The 26,081-nt window shown below is 42.1% G+C and overlaps 1 protein-coding gene across 1 annotated transcript; it reads left to right on the top strand.

The window, feature by feature from the left end:
• ISX (intestine specific homeobox) lies at window positions 1-23,483 on the top strand (the record flags this gene model as incomplete). The annotated part of the gene is made up of 5 exons (XM_084205451.1): window positions 1-172; window positions 7,798-8,034; window positions 18,416-18,567; window positions 22,451-22,567; window positions 23,247-23,483. 5 exons carry the CDS (start codon window positions 1-3, stop codon window positions 23,481-23,483), a joined length of 915 nt encoding a protein of 304 aa, XP_084061577.1.
• Window positions 23,484-26,081: the final 2,598 nt, after the last annotated feature.

The following is a 26,081-nucleotide window of genomic DNA, read 5'->3' as shown; positions in this document are numbered from 1 at the left end:
ATGACGGACCCCCGGGTGTGTGCTGGACAGAGGAAGCCCAGCCTGTCCTTTTCCATTGAGGAAATCTTAAAGAAACCGTCTGGCAGCACTGTCCCGAACAGTGAAACCAGGAACAGGAGTAGCTATGCTGAGACACCTCCGTCCCTAAAAGCAGGGTCACCGGTGGCCTTCGGTAAGTACCAGTCATAAAACTGAATGAAAATAAATGCTCCTTTCTTTTTGATCCTGAAGGCTGTCAGGCTCAGTCATCTAGAATTTTAATTCTTTAACTTTTATAGGAATTTGAGATTTCCCTTATCAGGTACAAAATCTTTCATTATACACGCAGAAATGATATTTTAAAAATAATTTGCTTTCAACCTCTAAGTAGATTGGACTCTGGGGTTTGGTACATTGTAAAGCCTCAATGTCATTGGAGAGGTGAGTATGCAACCTAAAAAGTTATTTCAGGTAGGTCTTTTCAGTGAGGAGTGCTTATTGTAAAAAATACAGCATCTTTCCTTTTAAAAAACAATACTCTTGTTATCTGGTAGGGGGGGAAAAGACAAATAAATATGTTCCGTAAGGACAGGTATTCAGACTCAAGAAGTGAGCCTGAGACTGCTGCAACTTAACAAAATTTTTTGAGTTTCACTTATACCAGGAGTTGAACTATTGTCTGGAATTACAGCCAAATCTTATATCAGCATCCTTTTCTGATAAATTTGACCACTCACCCTCAAGCAGGAGAAATGATCTGTAAGGGTAATGGTAGCTACCGGAGTGTTAGAACCCAGTTGCTGGAATAAGAAAAGAGAAAGCATATATGTTTAATAATTTCTTTTTATCATCATGGACAGTAGCTTCTTTCATCAACTAAATAAAAACAGCTAGGAAAAAATTTGCATGACTTTGATCTTAGCAAACCAGCAAGTGCATTAGACTTTTTGACTTCAGTTTTCACAGTTTAGTTACTCTGGCCTTGAGTGAACTTTTACTCCCACAGAAATTGCCTCCTTCTTTCATTAAACAAAGAACAACGTCCAGCATTTCTGGATTAAGTAGTTATTTATCTTTTTCAATCTGCATTTTCCATAAAAAACAGATATGTATACAAGCAGGTCCACTTAAACAAAAAATGACCTATCTTTTTGGCACAAAATTTTCACTCACCTGTCACTCAACTGCGTTCAATAAAGCTTAATGCTACACTTTATTTTTTGTAATATAGAGCGATACTTTCATGAATCAGGACCCCATTTTCCAGGACCCTGGATGAGCCACCCATTAGTAAGGGAGAGAGTCTTTTGCCAAAAGCCTGTCAGTCCAAGAAACCATTTGCATAGAAAGCAAACAAGACCTAATGGCGAGGCTAACTACTCACTACTGTAACATTAGTTACTGGGCTTGGACTCAAGCACCCTAACACTGACTCTTAGTCATGCTTTGCACAAGATTTGGACTTCTTTTTGTTCATCTGTGACACAGGATGACTTGTCTCCTCACTGTGTGGCAGTCAACCCACCACTCACCTCGCAGCGCTGGGGTTGAACATACTACTGCTGCCTTTGTGCCAGTAACTGCAGCTTTCCATGGAAACTTGTGTTTGGGAAAGAGAGATAAATTTTGCTGGTTTTTCCCAGAACCATAGGAAAACTGGGGTTTGGGGGGACCTGTCCAGGTCATCTGCTCAAAGAAAAAGCTGTTCCAAAGATAAAACGAGGTTACTGAATGCATTGGCAAGTGTTGCTTGCTTGTTTTGCCACTGGAGGACTGAAGCATTTGGAGGTTTCCTTAAACTGCTTTTGCCAACGGGAACTGGACAACCAGTCCTGAAAGAACTTGGTAGTTTGTAGAGGTGGACAAGGACGTGGCTGATGCTGCTGCTGGTGCAGTAGGGCCCATATGCCAAGGGTTGTGAAGAGGGAGAAATGTTGCTGTGAGCTCTGGCAGTGTGGTTTTGTGAGCTGAAAGTCCTTTCCCAAGGGCCCATGGCAGTCACTTTGTGCCACTGGATCCAAAGAGAGACAAATAACACCACTGAAAATTCAGTCAGCGCTTGTTCACAACATGGGCCACAGAACTGCATTTCAGCAGCATGAGAGTGTTCTCTGGGAACGCAGACAGGACCTTTTTCTATTAAGTCTTTTTCACAATCCAAATGTTGAGGCCCAGTTTCACTGTGTGTCTTAGCTAAGTGTGTCTTGGCCACTGCAAGCACGAGGGTCTGACAAGCCTGCATGCAGGATGCGGTGGGTTCCTGGGACTGCACTACTGCCCCGCCAGTGCAGCCTCACCCCACCCTGCTCCTCCTGAGCATACAGTCACTTTTCCATCTTGAAAGCAATGCAGGCAGAACCATCAGGCCTTGCCTTTGGGTTTTCTTCACCACCTTCACACCAGAGAGAGACTGTAGCTGTAGCAAGAGAATATAGTGACCCTTCTCTCCCCTGCTAGAAAGCAAGGCTGGATTCATAAACTTAAGGGAAGGTAGAATATTAATTAATAAAAACAGTATATGTGTGTGTGTGTATATATATATATATGCAAAGATTCATTTAATTGTTGCTGGAAATGGGAGAACAGGAAAGCTGTAGAAATCTTCCAAAATGTTGTTGTACTTTGTTTTTGCAATTGACCAAGGAATTAAAAAAAAAAAAAATGGAAAACAAAATTTTTCACTATTTGTTTCTTACCTAAGACTGTGGTATCTAAATTAATTACCCTTTGCTTTCCGAGCAGAACTGTGATTTATTCAGATAAGTTATATTTATTTCAGAAGTGCAATACCCTGTGCTGTACATCTTGGGATAATTGTTGTGTTCCATCTAAGTCATTCAGCTTCATGCCACATAACATTGGCATTAAAAAAAAATGTGTAAATAATCAGCCACATCTAGTATGGCTCAGTGCTGGCCAAGGTCAGGGAACTGAAATGAGCTAGGGAGCTTGCTGGAAATTCCAGGATGGCACACAAATCCAGCTGCTTTCTCGTAACAGTTCAGCAGCAGCAAAGAAGGAAGTACTACAGGCCAGGGGTTAGTTATATCTTACTAAGGATTTTAAGAACATTCCCCACAATCCTCTGTGGTACTTATCTGACCAAAGCTATGATTCATTTGAGAGACAGGAAGATTCATATGGCACCACATAGGCTGCTGTAAGGTAAATACTGAGGCCAGAAATTACCATCTGACGTAGACAGTCTCAGTACCAAGATCACACTTGTCCTGAAGTCTAAATCTACTTATGAGCTGAGGAGATGGGTAGGACCAGGGGAGGGAAGATGCAGAATGTCAGAAATGGTTGGACTTGGTGGTCTAATGTTTGGACTCGATGATTTTCAAGGTTTTTTCCAGCCTATGATTCTAAATGAGGGGTGCAAACCAAGATTCCCAAGAAAACCCATGGGTGCTGGACCAGATGACTTCTAGAAGTTGCTTCTAACAAATTATTCTGAGTCTTGACAAAAAGGATGTTGTGATGTGCAGTGCAAGCCTGTCACAGAATGGTGGGGCTTGGTCATGTACGGGAAGATCTCTGGGCCTGACTCCTAAATTCATTTGTGTTTGTAATTCTAGTGGGACTTGGAATAAGGAATGTGCAGTGTTCTCTGAAGCATTTGGCTTTCCAGTTGCAGTGTTAGTCATAGGGGAGTTCGCTGCACAAACACAACAGCTAGAGGACCTGGAGCTGCAGTTATTGAAGCTCTTGAAATCATGGAAAGACTCTTACCAAATTTAAAAAAAAATAATGGACAAGAAGACATTTTAGTATGTGTCTGTGCTTTTCCTCTCAACCTTTAGTCACAATGCTTAGAAAGGGTAACCATGGACTTTGCAAGGAACACAATTAAACACCCAGTGAGTGGTGATCTCTTCCTTTGTGCCAAATCTATAGTTTAAAACACAGAAGAATATCAGGCCTATTTCAGAAAAAAAAAATTGTTCTGAAATTCCTTGGAACCTGATTTTAATGTACTTGAAATTGCATCTGAAGTGATTGTTCATTACTCTCCTGGTTTCTGCCAGTGAGGTTTCACCAACAAGAGATCCTTTATCAAGTCAGGGAAAGCTTGGAATGAGAGTGTTACACCTGGGAAATTAATTGTGAAAGCTGTAACAGATATGGTAATTTCGTCATTCTGCCTGTGTTATGCTCCATCATGTTCAGGATATGCAAATTAATAGGAATACAACCACCACTTCACACACAATTGTCAATATGGTGATTGTTCACCTTTAGCAGCACTCCACCCATCTCTGTCACTAAAGAGAAATAAACTGAAGGAATCTAACTGAACAGATACCATCTGGCCAGTAAGACCAATTCATCCCACCTATTGCAAGGAAAACCAATAAACCTGGAAAACAAAAAAATAGGAAGGAAAGAAAAATATGTAGAAGAAATAGAAAAAAAACCACAATACAAATATGCTTCAATTTCTCAGTGATGGACTCTTCCCTGTTCACAGCTTTAGTAAGATCCTAAAATCATAAACCTTGTGCCTCCTCAGGTCTGTCTCTCTCCAGTGATTACACAACAAGGCTTAAATGGAACTTAGGTCATCTGAAATAACCTCTGCTTTCAAAGTGAAACCCTACTATCTTCCCTGAAATTGTCCATCCTTTCCTATGCAACTGAAAGTCAAGACAAAAAGACAAAAAGACCATTTTGAGCAACAAGTCAAAGTAATTTTCTGTGCATGACAGTAACAAGTATCTCATGTTGTGCTAGGCTGAAATGTCATTGCCTTCTCTGGGAGAAAAAACAAAACCAAAAAACAAAACAAAACAAAACAAAAACAACCAAAAAACAACACACTACATCCACTGGAGGAAGCTTTTGCCCCGTGTCAGTTTATAGCTGTTTTTCAGAGCTCCCTGCTGGAGTCACATGAATGTGTACCAAAAAAATTCAAGCTGACCTAAAGAGCAACCACTTCAGGCAGGCTTTTTACTTGGTCAGAACAACAAACATCAGAGAAGGTTGCAATGCAAACAGGATTGGGGCTCCTAACTCTCAGCTATGTGCTATAAACTCAGTATTATTAAATTCTGCCTTCAATCTTATCCTCCAGAAAAACTCCTTGATTAATTCAGAGGTTCATACTTCGAGGTTCATACATCTTTGATCTCAAACAACAGATCCTCCCACTCCTTTTCAGCAGTTCACAGACATTGGCATTTTCCAATCTGCCTGGGACTGTCTTCCATTTCCTCCCTGTTCTTTCTACTTCAGTCTGTAATTTCTCTATCTGTGCTTGTACATAACTTGTGCACATCACTGGGGTATGTGAGCATCTCAGGAAAAATACTGGGGAGGAAAGTTGTATAAAAAGAATAAAGACATGTGAAAAGTCTTCTATATTTTAGGAAATGCTAATGTCATTCTTAAAAAGCTTTAATCACTCCTCATAAGAGCACCTTGCTTGGGTACCCTTACATTTTTCAGTACTGTAGGATATAAGCATCATCACTTTTGTAACATATGAATTTTCACAGCATCACATCTAGCAAAGGAGTGCAGCTAGTCCTTAATTTAGGGATGGGAGACTAAGATAGAAATCCTGGGCTAGGAACCTATGCCAGTACTGACATCCTCTGATCATCTGTTATTTAACCCCTGCCTCATGCTGGTGACTATTCCCAGGTCTATCCTTCTCCTTTACCCCACAAATATTATTCAATACCTCACCTGTTTTCTCTCCAGAAAGCTCAAAGTTAGTTGATACTAAAGGAATAAAATGAGTTCCATTTTGCACAGTGTGCCTCAAACACAAAGGTGGGCCAGGTTTTTAAGGTCCACGTGACTGTACACATGTAATTGTGTTTAGAAGGTTACTCAGATTGGTGATATTTTAAATACATAACATTTGAACAATTATTCTTTATTGAAATTAGGCTTTGGCTAATTTTTGGAGCTCTTATAACTTTGCTTTTTTTCATGTAAGTGTTAACCCTCTATAAAATTCCTATAGTGAGAGCTCTTAGTGAGGGCAGAATCAGAATTAGGTACTTTGTCTCCAGATGTTATGATTATCATTGCTCCAAAGCTGCTTTCAAATAGAACTTGTTTGTTTGAGAAAATAAATCTCTAACAAGTTTAAGAAGTTAGGTATTTTGCCAATGCCAGACATGACAACAAATATATATTATATGTGTATGTGTGTATATATATATATATGTAAAATGTATTTTAAAAAGTGGAGTGTCTTCCAGTACAGCCTGTAGCGGTTCATGCCTGCTGCCATTTAGATATGAGAAGGGAGAGGGGACCACCCACAGGTGCAGCAAGCTTCAGGGCCCAGATGGGAGAGACTGCTAAGGAATGCAGTCCATTATTAGATTAGGATTTTAATGTTCTTTGGCAATAATAGCAGACAAACCTGTACTGTCATATTTGCTCCCAGGCCATTCAAACCATGAAACCTAAATTCCACAATGGACACCTTATGTTTATGCGTTGCCTTTTACTCTGGCTTTCCAAGCAAAGAAATCCAGGTGGGGAGGAGAACTAGAGCAAATTCTGAGTTTGCTGTTAAAGCAGCACAGACACAGATGTCTTGTCTCTGGAGAGACAACTGAGCCATGATTGCAACCACCGAAGGCAGCTCATCAAACATTCAGCATCAGGGTTTATGGCAAGGCTGTAATATAGAAAAGTGGGGTATTTGGTGTAACTCTCTTGGGATGCCAGCAGGCACAGACAGCCCACTGCCGTAAACCTCGGGGCTTCCCAGCATGGCTCTGCAAGGTCTGCTTACATTCATAAGGAGGAGTAAGAACTCATACTACATTCATGAGGGCAGAGAAGTCATCTGGAAGATCTTTGTGGTGCCCCTACTAGACACCTGAGGTAATGGTGTTAGTAATAAGGCAACACCATGGCTGAAGAAAGATTGTGGCTTCTGGGGCCAGTTTCCTCAGCAGTTGAGGTCAGGTGTCCTAGCACATGACATCAGTGGTTGCTGCTGAGGTTACTGTAGGGTTTGTTTATAATGTCCATGCTCAAATCTAAGTTAATGCTACAGCTGCACTTAGTGAAAATAGGCCAGCACACGCGTCTCCTGTTTGTCCTGTCAACAAGAGTGTGCAGGTGATTTCACAAAGATGAGTTGGCTGTCAGTACCTTTCTAGATATCACCAGCATCACTTGTTACAAAGACAGAGAGGAAATGTTGACAGCCTGGGCAGGGCTGCCTTTAGAATTGTCCAGTGCCTAAATCAGAGGAGCAGGCAGCCCAGATGGAGAAACAAGGACGGAGGGACCTGAATTGGGGAAGACACTGACTTTTAGCCTATTCACTGGCCCATTTTCCTATAGGGTAGATGCACCTGCAGGGACTTTTAAGAAAGGACCAGACTTTTAAAAGCATTTGGCATCCAGCAAATTCCATGGCAGTCTTTTTGACAGATTTTCAGAGCAGCTCAATATCCACTTTGCTTCCAAGTTCTTCCAAAAAGGCAGCCATTAACTTGGATATGACAGGGAAGCTGAGATTTCTTGATCTTTTGGTTATGTCTCCTTATTTTTTACAGTACTTTTTAAAAAATCTTTTTATAAGGACCATTGAAAGTTTTAAGGTGAAAGGAAGCAGAAAACAGGCAAGATTTGGGGGTCAAATTCACCGAGATCCTGTGTCTGCAGCATGGGCTAACCTTGGCATTGAAGTACAGCACAGAAGGATTAGGGGCATTTTAAATATTTTCAGGTTTGACTGGTACAATATCCAGACCACTTTTTTCACACAAACTGGAAGGTGTACTGAAGGGTGGCTGCTTTATTCAAAGCTGGCTTGTGCTGTGTCCTTTGCAGATTCCAACAGCCAGAGTCAGTCTGACTGTGACTTACCTTCAGCCAAAATGCTTCTTCCCACCACGTGTGCTGCACCCATGGCCAAAGCAAGGAGAGTGCAGGCAGCTCACTGCAGAAGACCTATTGCCAACCCAGTGTCCTTCCTGGGTGAGGACACAGGACGTGAACGTCTGGAAGGCAAAAGAAAACATGAGGAAGATCAGCTATGTGGTTTTCCAGTGGACCATCCACTTCATGGTGAGTGCCTCTATATCCAGACTTTCCCCTTCAATGCCCCAAAACACAGATGTTATCTTACAATTATGTACATGGTGATACCAAGCAACCGACAGGAGTGTTTCTATTGTCTGAGTCACAGCAGATGGCTGTAGCTCTTGGGTGAGTCACAGAGACAGTTCTGCATTCTTGCCATCAGAAGACTGAAGAGCCACTATTTGAGCTAAAGTTCCAGTTCAGTCTTACCAACTCTACCAATGTTGGTGGTAGGGACTGCTTTGGGTGTTTTTTGCCCTCCTGCTTGGGGTGTGAAGAGTTGCCACGTTCTGAGCCTCACTGTCAGGGTTGTGCAACGCCCATTTCCTGGAAAATGTGCATTGCACAATGTGGGGAGAGAGGCAGGTGAATAAGCTGAGTCAGCTCAATTATTCTGTACACCTTGTACCCACTGCAGAGGTGATGAAGAGGTCATCAGCATGCACACAGGCAAACTGGCGACAGGCAATAGATCTGGCAGGATGTGTCAGGCACAATTTTCAATGCTGGCCCTGTTGGTGAATCTGCTAATTTAGTTAGTTGTGAGCATTGGTAAATAGTGGTCTATCTCCGAGCGAAAGCATTGGGCAATACAAATATCCTTTTCCAATATGTTGCACAGAGACTTTAGGCTAAGCAGGATACATGGTACCTGAACAAGAGAAGTTCCTAACAGATAGACGGCAATTAATTAGCAGCATGTGACAGAAATTTCTCTAAGTTATTTGTGTTTGAGGAAAAGTAAATACAGACATTCATACTACACTCCAGAAAACAGGTTTTCAGCAGCAGCAGAAAGGTTTTTTTGCATGGTTTGTTATTATTTACTCCAGGGAAAAGAAGGCATTTCATTTAAGTCCATTGAAGATGGCAGATGTGGGGTTACTCAGCTGGCTTTCCTGAGATTCACACATCATCCTTGCTCCATACTCTGCAAGCTGGCAGGAGAAGCAACACTTTCTGTGAAATACATTTGAAAGAAAATCCTTGTTTCTGCCACTGCTGCCATGGTGTACAGGAGTCTTGTGACAAGCTGCTGTCACCTCCTCCTCCTGCACGAGACAGCCATCAGTCTTGATGCAGGGAGAAGCCTTGTAAGATAACTGGAAATTTAGCTTTCCTCTGCCCTGTAAGCTGCACACAGCTCTTGACAGCAGGGCTAAATCACGTGGCCTCCTCATAGAAAAGCCAGGGCTGTATGCATCTGCCTCTCAGAGTTGCCTCTGAGTATAAAAGTAGAATATTCACATATTCTCTATATGAGGCAGTCTCCAGCCAGGAGGCTCACACCATAGCTGGGAGGTGGCTATCCTGACTTGGCACTTAGCCTCATTGACCAGCACCATGGTGGGTACCAGCCTCATCAGTAAAGCAGGGGAGGAAGCATCAATTATCTGCACAAAACAGAGCCAACATGAGCAGCCCCCTCTGATGACAGCTTGTATTTTAAAGGCATTTTAAACAAAATCCCTCTGTTCCCTGGTCACAGTGAGGTTTTGAAGCCAAGCAGAGGTTTAATGATTTGCCATTTTCTAGACTACTGGTTCCTGCAGTTGCCAAGCCTTTGATAGAAACTGGCTGGAGAAGGAAGGAGAATCCTAAAGCACTGGAATGATGTTCTCCCTGTAGGGTGCAAACAATGATGTTTCGGATCCTGTTCATACACTTTGTCGTTCCTAGCAGAGAGCTGGAGGCCTAGGTTTAAAATACTTTCCTGTATCTCAAGTTTCAGCCTCCTTTTTCCACTTTACATTACAGGGGAAGAGCTGGCAGTTCTTTTTCTCCTGCCTCTGGCTGTGGCAGGTATCACCTTTCTCAGACAAAGTCAGCAACAACACCTGCAGGAAGGGTAGACTGCATCATCCCTGGAAGCAGTCTGTAGTCCAGCTGATAGCAAATTAACTTCTGTTTATGCACCTGTCAACTGTGGGGGGCTTCAGACATGCTTTTGGCATGACAGCTGCAGGTCAGTTACAGGTCCTCTGACAAGGCACCTTGGCAGTCCCAAATGCCCATAGTGGATCCATGGATGTGTCTCCAGGACCTCCCTCACACCCACACCAAAAATGCCTGTAAACACTCAGAGGAATATCACCAACCTCAGCAGCAGGAGACCTTTCTGATGTGAAAAGACATCAGAAGCCCTTAGCGGGGCATTCCCTCTCCTCTCTGTCTTAGAACACATCTCTTGATGGTTTGTGAGGACAGGCCCTGGGCTCTATCTAGACACACACATCTGTTTAGTCATCAGGGAATAGAAGAAGTCAGGTGTGCTGTACAATCACCTTGGAGGCAGGAGAGCTGGGCTTTGGGGCTATTTTGTCTGGGAGGAGAAAGGTGAGGAGGAGGCTTTGACAACAGCGTCCTTCATGGGTATGTGGTCTGAGATAACAAGAGCATCCCAACTGTGACCCTGAGTATGGGATTTGGAGCTTATTTCCAGGAAACTGTAACAATTCCCTAAAATTTTTTTCTTCCCCACAAAATGGCTTCTGCTGCTAAGCGGTTTAGAAATGCAGTGTCATTTATGCTAAATAGATTTATACCCTTATCACAAACCACTTGCAGGAAGCAATGCCTCTTGTACTTTGAACTTGGAGGCTGCATTGTAAGCAAAAAAAGAAGAGGCCTCATAGGCTAGAGACACGCTGACACTGGCATTTAGTTTTGCTAAACCCTTATTTGAATTTGGGTGCCTTCATTCTGAATGCTGTATGCCTTCACCTGTGGCCTCCGTCTGCATGGAAATCTCAGCAGAGCCTTTTCAGAAAACCTGGATTCTTGGAAAGCAGCACTGATAAAACCCATTTTAGAAGGAGAAACAGCTTTGATAAAATTAGTTTTAGAAGGAGATATTTGAAAGAAGGCCTTACTTTGAAGTTGCAGGTACAGACTCTGTTTGGGCCAGCTTCTGTGAGATGAGTCATTGCAGCCCTTTGTCATGTGCAACCACCATTGCTGCCAAGGTGTTCAAAACACCAGAGCAAGCAGGGAAAACTCCTGTGGCTGTTGGTCACCCTCTCAGCACCTGTCTATGTAAACACCCAAATCCTGAGCTCCCACTTTCCTTTACTTCTCTCTGCTCTGACCTCCCTGGGACTCAGCTTGCCAGTTCAGAAGAGTGGAGCAGTGGAGCCTGAGAGGATAACACACCCCCATGCCTGCCTGACCTGCCTGCCTGCAGCAGCTCCTGGTGGAGATTGCAAAGTACAAGATCCCAGCCTGGTTTGGATCCTCCTAGTCAATCATTTTGCAATGAGTCTTTTACACCTGCTGGGTCTGATTGTATACATGGGGCAGGTGTGCCCTGTAACTGCCTCCAAAGGCAGTGCAGGAGTGTGCCCTGCATTGCACACAGATAATGGTTCCAGTCTTCTGCTCAAGCAAAGGAGCAGCTGCTGCCTTGGAGAAGCCAGGTAGCACCATCACCTTCAGACACAGGTGGATGTCTGGTCCCGTGGGATTTCTACTCTGGGCAGTTATTCAAAGACTGCATAGATCATGCTTCAATAAACAGAGCTGGCCCCTAATTCCCTAGAAATTGAGGGGTTGAGGCTGTGAGCCACATGTGGTTTAGAGGTTCATGTTCTTTCCTGCAGCTCATGTCTTCATTATTTGCTGGAGAGGCGGCTGCCCTAATGAGTCAACATCACCCAAATATTTCCATAGCAAAAATCTTCTGCACATTATTGACTGTGAGCTCAGGGATCTTTTTATTAATCTAATTGTTTTATTGTTATGATAGCATCTGTGATCCCAAGGCATATTGATGAATTCTGGTGGCAATTTTCATAAAGACAACAGAAAGTATAGAGATAATCTCAGTTCTGAAGGAGGTCCAGTATAAGTCATGTTCCCTCTGTACTGATGCCAGTTGCAGACATCCTGAGCTCAATGTTTATGTTTTCTCTGAAGTCATAAATTCACTTGTACTGTTTATTTGTGGGCGATATGGTCATATCTGTGAAACAGCATGGTTTATCTCTCATGGAACAGTCTTTTCCCCAGTATGCTGACTTACCTTAATGCATTTCTGAAACACCCAAGAGACAACGAAGCACTGTGCAATTACAATCCCAGATAAATATCAGCTGCCCAGACTACACCAATGGGACTGTGAGAAAGGGCACAAGCATCTCATTGTCCTGCAGAACAAAAGAAAACAATTTTAAATGAAAAGGAAAAGCAAGAGGGGAAAAAAAAGGAATGCTCATATATATAATTTGGCTGCCATTAGCTGTGTTACCAGCCTTTTGTTTATTTGTGTGAATAGTCCCTGCAGCCCTGTGTCTCTAAAGTGCAGTGTTCCTCTCTATACACTTGGAAATGCCCCAGACCATTGACCTTGTTTTAGTGGGTTTACTTGAGGTATTGTTGAAGGCTGACTCCTTGTTTTCTCCCTCTTTGAAGACTGACTACACCCTGGATATTAAATGAAAACCTGAATCCTTTACTCTCACCCTTCAAACTCCGTTCACATAGAAGTCTCACTGGTACAAGTAAGCACTGAATAAAGCAAAGCTGTCAGCAGCTGGGGACTATCAAAAATTCCTTTTGTGTTGTTTCTTCATGGGTTTTGGGTTTGGAGTTTTATTTATTTAAAGCAAATGGTAAGATTCAATGCTTTCCTCAAGCAGTCCCTTCTTTCCAGGGAATTTTGGATCCAGAGGGTACATTACACAGGACCCAGAGGTTAATTTGTTCCTTCTAGTCGAATCTGTATGGTGTGACCACTTGTACAGCTGATGACACATCATGATTAGTTTATTTCAAAGGTCTTAATGAGTATTTATTGGCTTCTCCAAAATTGTCCTAGAACTTTTTATTAAAGCCCTGGGATATGATACTGTTTATTACTGTTCTTTGAAATTGAGGGCCGGTCTTTTTCCTACTGTTTTAGCAAGTCCTTTATGCTTAAGGGGAAATAGCAGAGGCAGGGACGCAAATAAACATTTCTGATTGGTGTCTAGATGTTTGCAGGTACAAATAATCACAGAGAACGGGAATAAAGAAAAAAGCAGGCTGTCTGTGCTACCTGCAATAAACTCAGCTTTCTCCCTGTTGCAAATGGCTGGTTTCTCACAAGGGCTTTGGACCATAGAGTGGTGGGGAACTTGATTTCTTTGGTTAGAACCATTATTGGCTTAAGCTGGCCACTGCTTTTAAGGTGAGGTTTGACTATGGTAAACATTTACTGAAATGAATGTGTCAAGTGTCAAGCTTGAGATTTAGCTGCATGGGGAGCCTACACATGCATCTGCCCCAAATCCACATGGGCCTGAAGGAGTTCATGAAGGTGCAGGCCCTTTGGCCTAGGTACAGATCTGATGGTTTGCTTCATCCTTCAGATACTGTGCTGACCACTGGCTGTGCCAGAGCTATGCACACCATCATTTCAGGCAGCAGCATTTGTAAACACTGTCATCACTTTTCTGGCAGACAGGAAAGGTTAAATTCACCAGGGGCTCAAGGTTGATGGTGAGCACGATCCTCCAGAACAAACTGTCTGCATGAATGGTTTCATACCTGCTGTCTACTCCTTGCCAACTCCTCTGACAAGCAGACTTAAGAAACTCCCCTGACCACCACTGTACAGCCTGCTTAAACAGGTTTCTAGCCTGGTATTTTTGGATCACACTCCTTGAAGTCTGTACATCTCTGCCTTTCAGTCTTGATGTCAGGTGATTAGGCACCGTACTCAGTGCCAGGGTAGAAGCAACTCTATGTGAAGGAGTTTTGGACTGAAGGGAGGAGGTCAAACTTTAAAAGTTCAAGTTGTGCTTCTCTGAATTAACTTTGGCAATGCCTGAACAGGCAGCAGCTGGATGCTAAATGCTGTGTTTCACTAGCAGGAGGCTCTATCTGGAGCACGTTGTACCCATCCAATTAGGATCAGTCTCACTGGCTATGCCAGTCCTTCGTAGGCTGAAAAAACACTTTAATAAAGATTAGCCACCCTGCAATACTCATGCCTAAATAATGCAGCACAAGCTCTTTTGAAAGCCATGAGCCACCTCTTTAACTAGGAGAGGCACTGCCATGGGCACATCCCTTTATACAGATAGGCAGGTTTTGTCCTGATGCCATCAGCACTCTGTAATAACTGGAGGTTTTTGCTATGGGGCTGTCTGCCATGAGCAGAATCTCTCCACACGAAAACAACACTCAGAAAAGCCATGAGAAGGAACTGGCTGGGGGAGCCACATATCTGAATTACAAAGAAGAGAGAGAGAGAGAGATAGGAACTTCTCTGAAAAAGGCAAAAAAGGATGAAACAGAACTTTACCAGATATAATGAGGATCTTTTTCAACACACCTGAGTTTCTTTCTGAGAAAAAATGATACAGTCAACTTTGTTACACAGAGAAAAATATATTTCTGAGGATACATAGCTAAAGCCACTTGCTTGCTTATGTAACTGCTTTCCCCTTGTCAAAGAAGATACAGAATCTTTGGATCTGTCTGTCGCATACTGTGAGAGGGTGTCTGTCCAGAAATGACAAAGAAGATTGCAGCAAGATAAACTGATCCTACCAGTTTTCATCTCCCTGGGTTACCTACTTCAAGGCAAATACTGATTTCTAGCCCTTCTCTTTGAATTCCTTGTCCCTCCAGTGTATGGCCAAAGTAGGCTTGATTCAGTCCTAGCTGCTACTGGGGTAAGTGCAAAGGGGGGGTACAGTTGCAGAGATCTCCCCAAGACAGCATTTTTCTAGCTGGTTCAGATATGCAGCTAAGAAACAGGAGTGCAAGGTGTACCACAGGCTGTTTGCCTACTACAGAATGTAGTCCAGAAGAAATTTGCCCCAAGCACAGCATTATTGCAGCTGTGCGGCTTTTACTTTACAAACTGCAAATGTTAACAAACTTTTATGAGTAATTATCAGTATTGATTTTCTCATACCTCAAGTTTCTTGGAAACTGTGTTATACTGGACAGTGGAAATAAGCTGCAATATGCTAAGCTAAAACTGTGTATATAAGCAATTGCAAATCAGGTGCTTTGAGCTGCACTTAGTTTAAGGCCTTAATGCCGTAAGCTACCTTAATTTTTAGGGAAGGAATGATGGGGAGGCTTTACTTCATATGGTTATTTGGAGGTCAGAGATTACATAACCAAATAAGTTGTGAGAGACCTCTGGAGACCTTTGTCCAACCTGAAATCTAAGCAGGGCCAGATTTAAAATCAGGTGGCTTAGGCTTTTGACCAGTCAAGTTTAGAGTATCTACAAGGACTGAAACTTCACAGCCTCTCCAGGCCCACATCAGACTACCCTCATTATGAAAACATTTTTTACCTATTATGTAACCAGAATTTCCCTTGCTGCAACTTGTAGTCATTGATCTCATCCTTCCACTGTGCACCTTCAAGAAGAATCTCTATTTCTACAAAGTTCATATGTTCCAACTTGCTTCAAGTCTGACCTAATAATAAAGCAGATCTGCAAAGGACAAATGAGCCTGATACCGAATTTAAAGGAGCTATCCTGCTTTATCAGCATGGAGAATCTGGCCCTTCCAATGTCAACAGTAAGGCAATGTATAGACAGCTGTATCTCTAAGCATCTGAAAATGCTGACACGTTTAGCTGCCTCGTATTTTCAGGCTTGGTTTCAACAGCCAGCTAACCTGCAAATGACTTTCACAGAGCATAAAAGCACACTTGAATATCCCCAGCTTTTACATAAAAAATAGCTCAGGAAACTCAGACAGAGTCTTATTTCCCCAGAGACTCTAGAGCCACATTTGAAAAGCCAAAGTTACACTTCCAACACTTCCTAGTCTTACATCTTCCACCCACATTCTTTATTAGACTGTAATTCTGAATGCTGTTGTTTGCTATGGGATCTCTAAGCTGAGGTCCCAAGGCAAAGGGAACTATCAAAACTACAGTCAGAGAAAGTTTCATCTTGCAAGAGAAAATGTTAACATAGAGTCACAGATTTTTTGCATTTCTTAATAGTTTTTAGAAAAATTAAAAATAGAATGACTGATTACTTATTGAAAAAAAATACAGTTTTCTATATTCCCTGCTGGCAAAAGTCTTGATTAGTTCACAGGAGTCTATTTTATTAGCAATTTAATTTCATATATAGTCAAAATCAAATTTTGTCCTTCAGTCTCTACTGGCCCATAACTGACCTTGTGTAACTGTATTTAGTTCAATCTGATGAGTTTCAGCTTTGCAAAGTCTGGTTTCAGTAGGATTGATGCTTCTCAGCACTGTGCAGATCTTCCCCTTACATAACAGTCTTGTCTATAATACGGTTCACCTTTCCAGAAGGAAAAATGTGTAGGATTTAGAGTGGACTGAGTGGGAGTTTCTTTTGCTCATCACCAAGTTATAAGAGTCATTTTCATATCCAAGAAGCTGGTATGAGACACCAGAAACTCATGTGTCTCTCTGAAGCCATGTTCTCTAGTCCTGGACATTTCTCAGGTGCCAGCAGGACAGAATATAGTAAGCCATATATAAAAAGGGAGGTGAAAATCTTCCAAACAAGAAACAGCATTATGAACTGGGAACCCTGTCTTATCTACAGGGGATGTAGTGTCCTAAGATTTCTACTGTCAGCACTGATATTTCATTTTTCTTGCATATAGCCATAAACCCCCTTTGCAGTAATCTTTTGAGAAGGTTCAAGTAAATGTAATCTGGGCTTCTTAGGAGATGGTGCCCTTTATACCTTCAGCATAAACACACACAAATAATTCTCATTTCAGATCTCTGCCCCCGTAGTGCCAGCAAGATTCAGTGGAAATAACATTTTCCTCTTGAGACTGAAGCCAGTGCTGCAATTTAATGAGTAGTACTTTGATAGGCTGGTGGAAAGTCTAATGATACGGATTTAACTGTGTTGGACATCAGCTTTATTCGGCTGTTTCTGAGACATGGTAGTATTGACAGTCATGATAAATGACACTCCTCAGTTATTCTTGCATGTCTGGTTTCCTTTCAAAGTCCCCAAAAGGTTTAGAAAAGATGAAATATTCACAATGGTATCGTGTCCAGGCTCCTTCTTACCAAGCTGATGAACAGAATATTTTAATCCTTATTTTCTGTGTCAACGGAGTCACAATGAGGTTTTGATTACATAATGAAAAATGTCATTTTCTGGTTGGCACAGAGCCCACTTTATATTGGCATAGGTGTTTAGTTACCTTTTCACTATGTTAGCCCTCCAAAGGATGCTAAATGGCTGAACAAAAGAGGGGGAAAGGTAGCAAGTCTCTTTGAGGGGCTAAGCTAATCTTGTCTGGTTAATTGTTCCCATTAGAAAGAGTATGCCTCTAGTTATATAGTATGAATTGTTAGTTGTCATCAGACCGTGGAAGACCAAAAGCAGCCATACAGAACAGCAATTTTTTCTAACAACATGGTTTCATTGAGAATTACTTCAGGTCACTGAGTAGCAAGCTCATCACAGTCAGTAAAATAATATTAGAATTTTTATGCACCCATCAGATGCAGCTTTCCAAGCTCAGTAGAAAAAACCTTGTGGTTCATAATGCTGGGGTATGGCTTTTTTGTGCTGGTCACTCAGTGTCATCTGGAAGATACTCCATTTGTGCATCAGAGAAGATTCCAGCTTTGGAATGAGGCTGAACTCCACATTTTTGCAGCTGCTTCTTCCTCTTCCTTGCAAGACCTTCACCATCATTTCAGAGCAACTGAGAACTCATTCTAACTTACATCAAGTTCTATAGAGAGTTCATGATCTAAATAAAATATCCTGGTGTAGGAGAGCCTTTTCAAAACACTATAGGAGTGTTTAGGGAAGTACTTTTTGTGATCACACTGCAGCAGGTGAAGCAATGGAGCATTGGAATTCACAGCACCTAAACTTCTGCATGGGCTTTATGGCCTTATTCTTAAGTTCTTTAGGTAAAGCTTGTTTAGAAAGCCCCCACACCACAATGTCAGGAAAATACCTTTTCTTTGCAACAGCAGAGTTAAACTGCTGCCTATCCCTGCTGCTGTAGGAACAGTATGGGAAGAGACCAGCAGTCAGTCAGGGGTCAGTGGTTGGTCCACCACTGGAGGACTTAGGTGACAAACTCATTGCAGGGCTAGTGTAGTTAAAATATATAGGCGTTTGTAGTTGTTGACATGCAGTGGATCCATGGAATTAGCAGTACAAATGGACACTTTTGACTCATTCCTTTATTGATGAAGGAGTGCATTCACTCTGTCTGCTAGAGAATGTCAGGACCCAATCACCTATGATAAGTACATGTCTAGAAGGAGTTGTAGGTGCCATCCCAACTGCGGAGCAATTTACAGAAATTGCTGCATCTCTGAATCTTCTTGTGGTCCTGTAGCCTTTTCCTGTAAAAAGCAATACATCTTTCCTTGTTTTTCACAGCTGAGAGGAAAGGGAAACGAAGAATCCGGACAACGTTCACAGCTGAGCAGCTCCAGGAACTGGAGAAAATTTTCCAAGTGACTCACTATCCGGATGTCCATATTCGCAATCAACTGGCAGCAAAGATAAACCTCCCAGAAGCCAGAGTTCAGGTACAGTGTGTCTCCAAAAGGCTGTGTTCACTGCAATTCATCCATTTTTTGGAGTGCATTCTTAATAGTTTATGCCTGGGTGGCAGTACTAATGAGATACGTGACCTCTCTCTTACCCTACAGATGAGTCCACTGTCACTGATCTCTTTTTACAAATAGGGAAAGAAGTATTTTTTGCCCAGCTGTGACTAACCACATGGAATTAATCAAAGGGTTAACAGAAGCTCTAAGCATACTAAATGCATAGCAAATAGGAGTTACAGATGGTTATGAGTAACCTGTTGGACTCTGTAGCAACAGAGCAGCCATTTATGAAAATATTTATTGATCATTTATCAACCATTTATAGGTTAATATTCATCCAGTACAAACTGTAATCCACATTCATCTTCCACAGGGCCTCAAAACACGTGAAAATAGTTGCCAAAATGGAAGTGCTTCTCAGAGTTCTGTATTTCGATAGGACAGGCTATAAATGCCCTGGCTATAATTTCAGTGCACAGAAACTAATACGGTTTCTTCCAGTTGTAATATAATGTTGCTGACTGAGCTAAAAATTGACCCCAAATTCTTACTGCATAGGAAATCTGCTACATTAAAATATACATACCACTCTGTATTGGCATTTGGTGTTGCCTACCAGGCACTATAGTGATGATTTTTCCATGAGGCAGTTTCTGCACTTGCTGCAATGCAATAACCATTGGTGTACTTCTTTGCATATATCCCTCTCTAACAATCAAAGTTCAACACAGAGCTGTTTATTGACTATGACATGCCTGGGACTATTGACTAGCCATGATAATATTGCTTCATCATTAGGTGGCAGGGAGAACTAGACCTGCATTGCCACAATATGCCCATTAGCAATACCAGTACTCCAACAATGCATTTCCAACAGCAAAAAAGACAAGCTGAGCTGCCAGTCAGTGTTTTCCACAGAACAACGAATCACATGAGAGAATAAGGTATTTTTCTGTTAAAAAAAATTTGTTTATAGTCTGAATGGGGAAAAATAAAAATTAGTTATTGCAGGAAACATCAACCTGGGATGTAAATGAAAGAAGTAAAAAGTCCCTCATGTATGAAGTGCAGATGGCAAATCCCAATTCAGACAGTGTTATACATGACACAGGCAATTCTGTCTTTGACCTCATCCTGGCTGATAAAGGGAAATCAGCCACAGAACTAAAAATTAGCAGTAATTTAGGTTCAAGTTACAAGTTATAGTTTCAATTGACTGAATTTGTCACACAAATCAAACAGCACACAGAGAATTTGCATGTGCTCTTGCTACTTTGAAATAGTTTTCACAAAGCTAAAACCTTTGTGTAAGTTAAATCACCTCAGAAATATAACTTAACTATGGAAAAAGGAAGCGAACAACCATTTGGTAACCAAATTAAACCCTTCATAACTGTGAAAAATCTTGTGTCCTCCAGCCCAGAAAAAAAGTTATGATTGCTGTGAAACAGCTTAAATGGATAGATGAAACTGTACAACTGCATGTGTTACACAGAAAAAATTAAGAATCCTGTATGAGTAAACATGAGAAACAAGAAATGATAAAAAATAAATAAGCAAAGCAGGAGGGTGCAGGCCAAAGCTTTGGACAGAAAAATTAAGGATTAAAAATACCAATAAAAGTCAATTAAGAACAAAAAAAAAAATCCCCCCAAAGTGATCAATTATATTGATCTGTTACTTTGTAGAAACAGTAGGACTGTCAAAGATAATGCATAAATGGCAAAGATGTTCAGTCATAATTTCTGCTCTATCCTTGGAAATATGTCAGGTAACACTTTCTAAAAGGATAATGTTGAACAGCAGCTGCTACAGACAGCTGCTACTTAGATGTGTAGATTTTTAATCTACACACCTAAGTAACTTACCTCCAGTAGTTCTGAAAAAGCTGCTTGAGAAGTAGTTTAGGTCATCAGTGTTGATATTTAATCAGCTCTAGAGCATGAGAGACATTCCATTCCAGGGGCCTTGAAGAAATCTAATGTGTCAGTATTTAAAGGGTAAACGGGACAACCAGATAATGACTGGCCTGTCAGACAAACATTGATTTTTGGCAAAAACTGTGAAAAGAACTGTATATTTTGTTAATGGAAAGTTAAAGAAAAGATAACATATTTAATGCTTATCAGCAGTAGTTCATGAAAATAGACACTGCCAAACTCATCTTTTTATGGTGAGATTTATTAGTGACAGTTTTAAACTGAAAGAAGGTAGATTTACTTTGTGTATGAGGAAGAATTTCTTTATGGTGAGATTGCCAAGACACTGGAGCAGATTGCCCAGAGAAATTGTGGGTGTCCCATTACTGGAATTGTCCAAAGTCAGGCTGGATGGGGCTTTGAGCAGCCTGGTCTAGTGAAATATGCCCCTGCCCACAGCAGAAGCATTGGAAGTAGATCTTCTTTAAAAGATTCATTCCAACTGAGACCAGTCTATGATTCCGTGTATTTGGTTGATAAAGGTAGACAGAGCATGAGGAATAGGTTTAAAACACAATTAAATTAAGAACTCATGCTGTGTATGGAGAAATCATTTTAGACATAAGGGTGCTGGAGAGCTGGTTGGGGGAAAAAAGAGCAGTTTGGTCTGAGAAGTGTTAAAATCTTTGCCTTTAGTTAAATAAAGTAAGTCCATGAAGTGAGAACTTTATCCCATGTGCAGATCTTAGAAGGAGCACTTCAGAGACTGAATGTTGGCTGGAGTGCCCCCTTTGCCCTCTGTCACTTTGTGAGTGTTAAATGGTGCTGTTTTGCCATATAACTACTGCATGGTAGAAGGGGAATGGAAAGGTTCGTACAGACTAAGCAGTTTCCAGACACATGCAAACCCAGATAAACAAAACTGTCCTCTCAGTAACCCCAGATACTTCTAACTATCAGCAATATAGCAGCTAACTATCAGCAATATAGCAAAGGGCTCCTGACATTCCCATTACCTCTTGTGTGAGAGATGCAGAAATAACTGAGCTGCTCATTATTTGGCTTAAAATACATATGTATTTACATCCAGCAGCACCTGTCTTCAATAACCAACACTTTGTGTTCATGTGAACCACTTGCTTACATTGAAACAGCAAGTCCCTTAGCAAGCTACAAACTACAATTGAAGGGGGCTTCAGCTTTTCACAGTAGTGCAGCAAGATGCACAACTGCAGCTGCACAAAAAATACATTTATGCCTCTGCCAGAAGGCAGACTGGTCAAATCAGCTGACAGATGAAAGGAACTCCCCAGAGAAAATTAGTTGTCTGCTTTCCAGTGCAAATGAGATGGCTGACAGCATACTCAGATTGCTGAGTGATCCCCTTGGGTCTTTCACTGAGGTACCTTATGTGAATTTCCAAATGCTACCAGCTAAACATAGGTAGAACCTGTTATTACATCTCCACTGGTGACACACTTTTATTGCAGCCCAGCAAAACATCTAGGTGGGTCTTTTCTCAGTCTGTTCACTTGGAAACAGGGTGGAAGAGCTCTCTCATGAGATGTCACACCTTCTAGGGAAAACAGAATGCTGTATGCATTGACCACTGCACAGCTTTGTCCACAGAAGGATCTGCTCTCCCCAGAGAGCCCTGGAAAACCTGCAATACTGTCTTTCCTTGAACAGGGGGATCCTATTTCTTCTGTGAGCTAGAGTAGAAAACAAGGTATCATGATCCAGAGATCCCATATGCTATGTAAAGTGTGAAAAGTGCTCTGTCAAACCCAGTGGTTTACTTTAGATTCAGCCCCTGGTTCTGCTGAGCTGGAGGTCAATGTTTTCTGATCCTCAGAGTTTAGGGAAAGTAGTTGGCTGTGAGAAGTTCCTCCTTCATATTCTGTTAATTTCTGTACCTTTTCTTTCTTGCCTTTATCCAGATCTGGTTCCAGAATCAGCGAGCAAAGTGGAGGAAACATGAAAAGTTCAGCAACTTCGGTGGCCTTCAGTATCTGACAGAAGTTGATTTCATTCCTGCTCCCAAGTCAGATATCACAGTGAGTATTGGACACTTTGTGTCAAAGCCAGTGAGGGAGAGCCAGCTATCCTTCACCAGGTAATCACTTCACCAGTAATGCCATGGGACTATCCCAGAGGAGCGCTGGAAAAGACACATCTGGCAATGTGATGACCAAAAATCTCACCATCAATCCACTGATCAAATAACATATTTCTTCATAGAATTAAACCTGTTTCATAAAAATTCTGTGAGGTGTCTCTTGTAGGGTGGTCCTTCCCCATTTTGCTTCTAAATCACTTCCCTGTAAATCATACTTTGATTCAGAATGTCTTTATAATCAGAAATTTCCTGAAGAGGAGGACCTAAGACATTTGCAGCCACAAAGGCGTGTTCATTTAGAGACAGAATCTCTTTACAACATCCAGCCTTGGTTAGGCTGACCGGTACCTTTACCTATGCTTTAGCAGTCCAGGAGTGTTATTTTTTAGGCTGCCACACAGGCCCTTTCCCTGACAGCAGTTTTTCATGGCTGGAAAAAAGAGTGTTTTGGTTTGTGTCCTGGGTGACAACACACCACTGGGTTTTGGGAAGTCTGTTTTTCTAAACTTTCCTTCTTAATTACTGATCACCAGGGAAACAAATAAGGTTGATTGTAAATTTCATCTAAGTAGAAGTCCATATTGATTCACCTGAGACTACGCTTTTATTCTTGAAAGGCTCCTAGCTTGATGCCAAGAAAGCTCTCTGCTTCCTGTCCTGCCGTGGGATACTACTCACCACTGCAAGGCCAGCTGACAACTGCCTGGCTGCCCAGCACGCTCTCCTTCGCTCCCCACCACGTGGAGCTGCTGCCCGTCCCAAAGCCATACTTGCTCTTCAATGTCCTGCCCCCTTACAGCTCGCTGCTACCCCGCAAGTTGGAAAGGAGCAGTATCTGTGCCAGCTCCTCATAGAGGACACGGGGCAGGGGGGCCTTTGGGGATGCCTTTCTCCTCGTGTCCTCCGTGGAGGTGTGCGGTTCCTCTCCTCAAATAAACCAGCTGGGATGATGGGTGGCAGTGGTGCCATGTCACCATGCTGGAGGAGAGGTGCCAGGAGTTGCCACAGCCCAGTGGATGAGGGCAAGAGGCACCAAGGACCAGAAAGGAGCTCCTCATCTCCCTGAGGAGCAGCACACTCCGTGGAAACCCAACCCTTCAACCAAGAGCCTCTCCCCAGCAGGACAGTGCACCAAGCAGCCCTGTGAAAGGATTTCCTGGGATTTTACTCAGCCATGAGACATTGGATGATCCTATTGCATCGATGGCTGGGGGCAGGAAAGATGCCCGGGGATGAAGTGTACGTAGGCCTAAGGGCCAGCCAAAAGTGCTTTTCTCTGCAGGTTTTGGTCACTTTTCTCATACATTCTGGTCTTCATGTACTGGGCTGCTGCAAAGAACATGTTTAGGTCAAAAATCAAATTTTCAAGATACTTTTTTTTTCCAAGTAGTCAAATGGGGGGGAGGGGGGTTGATTTGCTGTCTGTGTTTTTGACTTGAATAAAGGGGAACAAACACAATCTGAGCTGAAATATTACAGTCCGAGCTCTGGATTTGGTACTGCAAGTCTCTGGGGGCAAGAGAATTCTTCAGCTGGTTAATTAAAATGCTTATGAGGAAGCCTCTCAGTTTTTGACCTAAATTAAGAAAGCTCCAAAACTCCCCCAGAAACAATAACAAAAAGAGACAGCCTGAGTTTAATCTGCTAGGTCTAATAGGATGATATGACCCCACAGTTTAGTTTAATTGTAGATAAATAATGAGATCAGCCTGCCCATTTACAAAGTGTCTCTATCCCTGTTATTTACATAATACTCATCCTCTTCCAACATATGGTGCTTTTCTCTCCCCTGCTTATTCAGGGTCCAATCCTGCTTCCACTAATGTCTGCACTGTGTGTACTGTATTTGTACTCTTATAGGTCTTCCACAAGCCCTTTCCTCATGCCTGCTTGGATCTGAATTCTCTATCATCTTCATCCCTGTCATCTTATCAGTCACCCGAAGGACCCTGAGTCAGATACAGGGCTAAACTTCAGCTCCAGCAAAGAGCTAAAACACCTAACTGATTAAAATCAACACAAATCCGTTGTGGTGTTCACCTCATGCAACTTCAGATGACTGCATTGTAGCCACACACACACTCAAGGACCTTGAGCTTACCTAAAAGAAGAAAAAGTGATCACACTAAAGTTTCTGAATTAGGTGCAGGTCACTCATTAGTGCAGTTTCTGGAATGTGAATTGTCCTTACTCAATGATTATCTGGAATATAGGGATCATAATTATCTAAAGCTAAGGGGACCTGATTCTGCACAATAGCCCAGGGACTCAGGCCAGCACCTGCATTGAGACAGCTTTTCCTGCATGAATATTTCTTTAGCCTAGAGGAAGATTCTGGGATGATCACAACAGGACCATTGTTCTTGGTTAGTATATGGAGGTAAGAAGCTTAGGATGCTACTTTTACATTGTTTCATACTCTGATATTTCCATATAATGCTAGGCTGGACACACCAGTCCTTGGGACATCCTCAGCTCTGCAGTTCTTCAGACATACAGGTTTGCTTTGGGCAAACATGTCTTAAATCTGACAGAGAGTTGCTTGAGGGAGAAGTCATCCAAGGAAGCTGACTGCACAAGACATGGGTATAGAAATGTAGTCACAGTTTCATCCTAGCCTTCTTCACCTGACATCAAGTGATTCAAGTGACAGGGTTTACAGGCCCCTTGAGGGGGGCTCCTGCAGTCTCACAGCTCTCCATGACATTCCACTTGCATTTCCCATATGACAGCTTCAACCTTTAATCTTCCCTAAAACCCCTTGTGACCTGAATAATTTCTCCCCCTGGCTTATGGCCCTGATTTCCATTTTCACATTGACTTTTTGGTAAAAGAAAGAGAGTAAGAGCTAGAAAGCTTTCCTGTTATGGTTGCTGCTGTTGTTTTGTGGGGGTGGCTAGAAAAGAGAGCTGGGGTTTTGAAGGGTATGTTTACTTTCAAAGGTTTCTCTTTTTTTCTTGTTTTTTTCATCATGTGTTTACCATGTGTTTTGATCACAGTCAAAAAGAGAGCATGCAAAGAGGGTGATGCCTGCTCTGCAATTCTATGCAGGTACATGCTAGACCTTGGGTCAAAAAAAGCTGTGATTCAAAGCAGCCAAACATCTGGTTCCTCATGCTTTTTGATCAAGCTCTATGTTCCCTTCCCACTCTATGCTCTAACCTGACTTTGCTGAGTGATTGTAAAATATCCTCTTTCTGTTCCTTCACATCTCCCCTTAGCCTGGACAATGGGTCTCACCTAAGGGCCTACTTCTGTTTTCTTACTCTGCTCACATTTTGCCTCTGTGTAGTTTGATTTGGCTTTGGTATGAGAAAACACTACCACTTCTAGCTCAGAAACCATCAAATGAGCCAATGTCTGTGCATCTCAGGGAGATTAACCCTAAAGACTTGCTGTAAATAAGGGCTTAATTTAAAAAAAAAAAAAGTCAGTGAATTAATTCAGATGGG

Source organism: Fringilla coelebs (genome assembly GCF_963513975.1).
Source record: "Fringilla coelebs genome assembly, chromosome: 5".
NCBI classification, from domain to species: Eukaryota; Metazoa; Chordata; class Aves; order Passeriformes; family Fringillidae; genus Fringilla; species Fringilla coelebs.
Note: the sequence above shows the minus strand (reverse complement) of the source record. Positions and strands in the feature narration are given on the sequence as shown.